The 6,169-nt window shown below is 37.5% G+C and overlaps 1 protein-coding gene across 1 annotated transcript; it reads left to right on the forward strand.

Moving 5' to 3' along the window:
- Positions 1-1,073: 1,073 nt before the first annotated feature.
- On the forward strand, positions 1,074-5,852 carry LOC109187593 (WD repeat-containing protein 20-like). Its single transcript, XM_019337826.1, has 11 exons — positions 1,074-1,690; positions 2,260-2,568; positions 2,648-2,756; positions 2,827-2,920; positions 3,199-3,286; positions 3,388-3,471; positions 3,693-3,786; positions 3,901-3,988; positions 4,162-4,267; positions 4,353-4,445; positions 4,969-5,852. The coding sequence occupies exons 1-11, from the start codon at positions 1,496-1,498 to the stop codon at positions 5,338-5,340; spliced, it is 1,632 nt and encodes a 543-aa protein (XP_019193371.1). The 5' UTR covers positions 1,074-1,495; the 3' UTR covers positions 5,341-5,852.
- Positions 5,853-6,169: the final 317 nt, after the last annotated feature.

A 6,169-nucleotide genomic window follows, 5' to 3' on the forward strand; every position in this document is an offset into this window, starting at 1 on the left:
TGTGATAATTTAAGATACTCAATTACGGTTCACTCATCTGGTATCAATCGCCTTGTTACGATCCTGCTGACTTCTGTTCACCCCACCACGTCCGATGAGTCCTCTGAGCTCACTGTTCCCACCGGCACTTCGACTTCTCCGGCGGTGGCTCCACCCGCGCTCTCATCGGCGCATCACTTTGTCTCACTCAAATTTTAGTCCAAAAACTTCATCTTCTAACATACTCAGATGATGTCGTTTCTCCGTGGACAGGGCTGCTTCGTTTTGTTGACGGCTCGTATCCGTGTCCGGCGGTGGTGACAATCGTGTCTGACGACGAAGTCTTCACGGTAGACAACTCGGCGGTTCTGGCTTGGGAGCAACAAAATCAGGCTATCCTTTCAATGCTTGTTGCGTCCCTTTCGGAAGAAGTCATGTATCTCGCGATCGGGCAATCCACGTCGCGCGAGGTATGGCGGGCGATCGAGGCGGGACATACTAGTGTACCAAATAATTCAATTAAGGCCCTAACTAAAAAAATTATTTTTTGAGATCCCTTAAATTGACAAAAAAATGCAATTGAATTCTAATTTTACTTATTTAGTAGGTTATCTTTGATTTGACACTGACTATACTTCCTCGTGCTCTACTATTATGATTTGGTGATTACTTGGCGTCCAATCAATGGATGAAAGGTGATTTGGCTCATATGCCGCCCGAACAATTTTTTTTTTTAATATATTTTTTGAATTTTTATTTTTGTAAAACTTTTTCTAAATTATGCCAAGTCATCACCATATTCAATATTAAGTAATCATCACATCAAAATAATAGCATACGTGAAAGTATAATTAATGCTAAATAAGTAGTAACGTGCTGAATAGATAAATTTATAGCTCAATTAAACTTTTTTACATATTTAAAAAGAAAAATTACTGTTTTGATCCATCAATTATTTTACCACTATCAATTTACTTCATAATTTTCAATTTAGTCAAATTAACCCTCTAGTTTTTTAAAATTTTTCAATTGAATTCACTTATTGTTTATTTAACCTTATTCTTATATATTCTTATACTAGATAATAATTTTACTCTAAAAAATTAATAGAATTGTAGATATTGGATATTGATGCGAGTGTAATCTGCTGGACTGCAAAATTGATGGTATTCTTGTGTGTTCTTTGAAGCTCCCGAAGGTGAATCTGACCATTCCCAAACTCCCCAAAACCAAGAACAAAGAAGCAACAACATACAAGTCAAGACCGCCAGTTGAATCCCAACCGCCCATCGCTTCGACGAAACCTCCTCAAGAGTCAATCCCCACCCTCCGCCAAATCTCTGCCCCCTACCCTGCTCCGATATTCATGATCCACGATTAGCAATTTAGCAAAGAGCCCGGGAGATACGCAAGGCAAAGTTAGCCCCGGACGATCTCATTTGCATATTTGGACGCGGACGGGGGAGTTAAAGATAAAGAGCCTTTGATTGGTGTTTGTTTGTTTGTTTTTGCGAGGATGATCAACTCTGCGGGGAGTAATAGTATGATGGCGTCGTCGTCGTCTACATCTGGGAATAACGCGCAATCGCCTGGTCTGAAGACGCATTTCAAGACCCCAGAGGGGAGGTACAAGCTCCAGTACGAGAAAACTTACCCTACTGGTTATACTCAATATGGCCAGACCCAGTCCCAGGCCAAAACCTTTACTCAGGTTCTTCGTCATATTTTAGAGTTTACTTCTTTTCAATCTGTCTCAGTTTGGGTCTCGATTTCTTCAGGTTTTTTTCTTTGTCTGCATTTTGTTGCTGGTATGGATTGGAGGCCGTGTTTGGATTTTGGTGTTTACCCATTTTGCAAGATTGATTTTTTGGTGTAGAATTTGCAATGGGTTGCTTAATTATTGTGTGAATTTGGTTTATAAATGTATGGGTCTTCAACCTGTTAACATGGCCTTATTCCCTAAGAGTTCTATTATTTGTGATAGTATTCTGTTTTTGCAATGTTTCCATCTTTCTATGTGGTCAATTTGAATGTATTTCCAGTTCAAACACATATTACTAGTTCTTCATCTGAAGTGAAGATGGGGTACTTGTGAAGGAGGTATATGATATCTTTCAGTGTTTTGAAACTATAAGAATTAGCACTAGTAACTTGGCAATGATTTTGTTTTGTTTTGTTTTGTTTTGTTTGTTTTTTTTAATCCATTCGCACAGCTTTCAATAGGAAATTGAGTATTTGGGCTTACTTTGGAGAATGTTATTGATTAACTTTGATGTTCAGGCAACCCTTGCTCATCTTAAAGACAAGCCAATGCATGCACAATCACAGTCAAGTTTTGGGGCCAGCAGTGGTGTTAGGTCTGCAGCAGCAAGGTTCTTGGGTGGTGGAAATGGGAGTAAGTCACTTAGTTTTGTTGGAGCCAATGGTGGAAGTAAGGCGGTTAGTGGTATGAGTACTAGAATTGGATCATTAGGGGCTTCAAGTACAAATCACTATGTGGGTAATTCAAATTTTGATGGCAAGGGAAATTACTTGGTGTTCAATTTTGGTGAAGATATATTTATTTGTGATTTGAATTCTCGAGATAAGGTGTGGCTTTTATCTATATCCTGCCTTCTGACTTGGATTTGGTTAATATGAATTTTGAGTGATTTGCTTTGAAATGTAGGACCCTATAAAGTCTTTACATTTTAGTTCAAACCCTCCTGTCTGCCATGCATTTGATCCAGAAGCTAAGGACAGTCATGATCTGCTTATTGGGCTAGCATCCGGAGATGGTAAAAAATTGTTGGACTTCCAACAAACTATATCCATCTGTAGACTAATTATTATTTTATGTGTTTGTAGTTTATTTGGTGTCTTTGCGGCAGCAATTGCAAGAGATTGGAAAGAAGCTTGTTGGAGCACAGCATTATAACAAAGATGGTTCTGTTAACAGCACGTAAACCCCTAACTCTATGTCCCCACCCCCAAAATCATTCCTGCATTACACATCTGGAGTCTGGACTGGTTTTCTATTTCTCCATTATATTGCCCCAATAAGTGATTTTCATTTCCAAATACTAGCTTTTGAGTTTAAAAACTCTTATTGCTAGTGAATTTTTATTCAACTTTTTGGACAACATTTATGAGAAAAGTTTTTTGTTATTCTAATAATATAGTCTTATGCCTAGGGATTATGTTTTCTTGCCAATTAAATAATTTCTTTGCCTACAACAGCCGCTGTACTACTATTGCATGGGTGCCTCACAGTGATGGAACTTTTGTTGTTGGTCACACGGATGGAAGTTTTTATGTCTATGACAAGGCAGGTCTTGATGATCTCAGGAATGTAATTTTTATCTTCCTATTAATAATCATCTCAATTTTATTTTGACCTCTAATTCCAATTCTGTTTTCATTTTCCAGAGTAAAGATATTTCTAGTGATCCTTCATTTCCGGCTATTAAGGATCAGACTCAATTTTCAGTCGCCCATGCTCGTAACAGTAAGGTATCAATAATTGAATTCATAGTTTCTGGCCGTAACTTTTATGATATGTGCCAGAAGTGTATGTGATCAACAATCTTCCTGCAATGGTGACATCCCGAGGGTCTTTGAGTATTTGTGATTTGATGTCTAGCAATTTTATTACGAAAAGTTCTTTTACCGATTTCTATTCTTTTGAATGGTTGCATGCCTTCTTTAGATTGATTTTGAATATTTCTATGCAGAATCCTGTTGCTAGATGGCATATTCTTCAAGGCTCAATAAATAGCATTGCTTTCTCTACAGATGGGGCATATATTGCAACTGTAGGGAGGGATGGTATCCTCCCCACCTAATGAGTTTTTAATCCTTTTGCATATCTTTCTTTTGGGGTTTTGTTTCCTATAAGTATTATATTGGTTTATATAAGCTAAAGGTAACAAATGAATTTAGGTTACCTGCGCGTGTTTGACTACAGAAATGAGCAGCTTGTATGTGGTGGAAAAGGATATTATGGTGCTTTATTATGCTGTGCTTGGAGGTAAGAACTATTGATTTTTACTGAGAATATATTCATATGGCATTGAAATTTTATGTATTTACCTTCCCAATGACATTAGTTTTCGCTTTTCAGGAAATTTTTCTTTTTTCCTAAATACCTTTATTGGTTTTTCAATTAGAGAAAGTTGCAATTCATAGTAATTTAATGAACAGTATGGATGGTAAATATATCTTAACTGGTGGAGAGGATGACCTAGTTCAAGTTTGGAGTATGGAGGAGCGGAAGGTTGTAGCATGGGGCGAGGGACACAGTTCATGGGTTAGTTTTTAACAAACCTAGCAAGCTTTCTTGTTTCTTGTCTAACAACCATGGATTTGTTACTCTGTTAATTCACGTCTTACAGGTGAGTGGTGTGTCATTTGATTCTTATTGGTCAACGCCAAATTCAGATGGCACAGGTGAAAATATTGTCTACCGGTTTGGTTCTGTTGGCCAGGTACTTATAAACCACTGTCAGTTGTGCAGAATTCATTGTTGCTTTTATATCTTGTATATTTGAAACCTTTTTATTATTATTATTATTATTTTATTGTTTATACTTTCTTATTAATTGTTCTCTTTCAATTCTCTAGTTCGCCACCACCTGCCTTTCCCTTCCCTTTATCTTCTCTGAGATACCCATTTTTTCAATGTCTCTCTCGAAGCAGATATCATCTATGTATTTCAATTGTATATTTAGGTACTAAAGCAATTTGCCTAACCATCTTTTGTACCAAAACTTTTCCGCCAAATGATCCTTCTTGTTCAAACTCTAAGTGCTATAGCCTACAAGTCTTCTTAGGTTTCTCGCTCCTGGTTGAAGAAAATGACTATGTGACCCAAAGACACAGATTTCCACACTAATCTTGGGTATTCAAGTTCGATATTCTTTATTTGGCAAGTGGTTTGCCAAGTTTACTAATACTTGTTTCTCAACTCTTGCAAAATATATTTGGCACCAACGTGATGCTTCTGTACAGGACACGCAATTGCTTTTATGGGATTTGGAAATGGATGAGATAGTGGTCCCAATGCGCCGCCCTTCTGGAGGATCTCCTACTTTCAGTACCGGAAGTCAGTCAGCTCACTGGGATACCGCTTGTCCTATGGGTACTTTGCATCCTGCTCCAAGCATGCGAGATGTCCCGAAGCTGTCCCCATTGGTTGCCCACCATGTTCACACCGAACCTCTCTCTGGATTGATATTCACCCACGAATCTGTTCTTACTATTTGCAGAGAGGGGCACATAAAGGTATGGACAAGACCAGTCTTTGGCGAAAGCTCAACAACCAACTCCGCTTCTTTATTGAGCACAAGCTTGAAGGCGGTGAGTTCAAGTTTCAAGCAATAGCACAACGTCATCACTCCGCTTTACTCTTACATATCAACCACAACACCCAAAGTTTGTGCATTGAGGTTAACCAAGTCTGTTGTATAGCGCTTGTCAGGGGCACGATGGTGTCAGAAGAAAAGTGCCCAAACCGCCTTGTAAGTATGAGAAGGTTGTCAAAGGAGGAATACTAAAACGACCAACAAGAAGGAAAAAAAAAAAACAAAAAACAAAAAACAAAATTAACATTGCAAGTTTCAGAATTGTAGTTCCCATGGCCGCTTTTCTTGCTTTTGTTGTTTTCCCCTTAACCAATTTTTTGGCTGACATTCAGTTCTCAACCAAGTTGCCCCAGATTTGTGTGGTCCAGCGTTATTATGGTCATGCCAGTCTGAGGCTGATAGAAGTATTCAGTGGGTTTTAGTCTGATAGTTTAGTTTAACAACCAGAAACCTTGCTTTACATTTCACATTAGCTACTAAATACTAATATTTGAAATGTACTATTTTTTATTATTTTATATTTTATACCTATATAGTGGTAGGTTCAAGTGAGAACACTCTTCCACATGAGAACGTGGGAATATATCTGGAACCTCCATCTAAATTTAAGGTCTAGATTTGAGATTAATTTTTTTTTTTTTAATATTAAAAAATAGGAGCAATAAAGTAATTAAAACAAATCTTCTAATACAATTAATATTGGAATAATATATGTTGCATGATTATAGGGATTGTAATTATGGTAGGATTACAATTTCAAATATTACAACGTGGGAATAGTAGGAATGCACATACCGAGAAGGAATGCACACACGGAGAATAAAGTATTTTAATTATATTAAATTGAT

This window comes from Ipomoea nil, unplaced genomic scaffold (genome assembly GCF_001879475.1).
Source record: "Ipomoea nil cultivar Tokyo-kokei standard unplaced genomic scaffold, Asagao_1.1 scaffold0191, whole genome shotgun sequence".
Taxonomy (NCBI): Eukaryota; Viridiplantae; Streptophyta; class Magnoliopsida; order Solanales; family Convolvulaceae; genus Ipomoea; species Ipomoea nil.

Bases quoted from the DNA above. Each gene is read 5' to 3' on its own strand.
- LOC109187593 (XM_019337826.1), top strand. From the start codon at position 1,496: ATGATCAACTCTGCGGGGAGTAATAGTATGATGGCGTCGTCGTCGTCT. The intron at 1,691-2,259 runs GTTCTTCGTCAT...TTTGATGTTCAG, and splicing joins AGGCCAAAACCTTTACTCAG to GCAACCCTTGCTCATCTTAA. The intron at 4,268-4,352 runs GTTAGTTTTTAA...CACGTCTTACAG, and splicing joins GCGAGGGACACAGTTCATGG to GTGAGTGGTGTGTCATTTGA.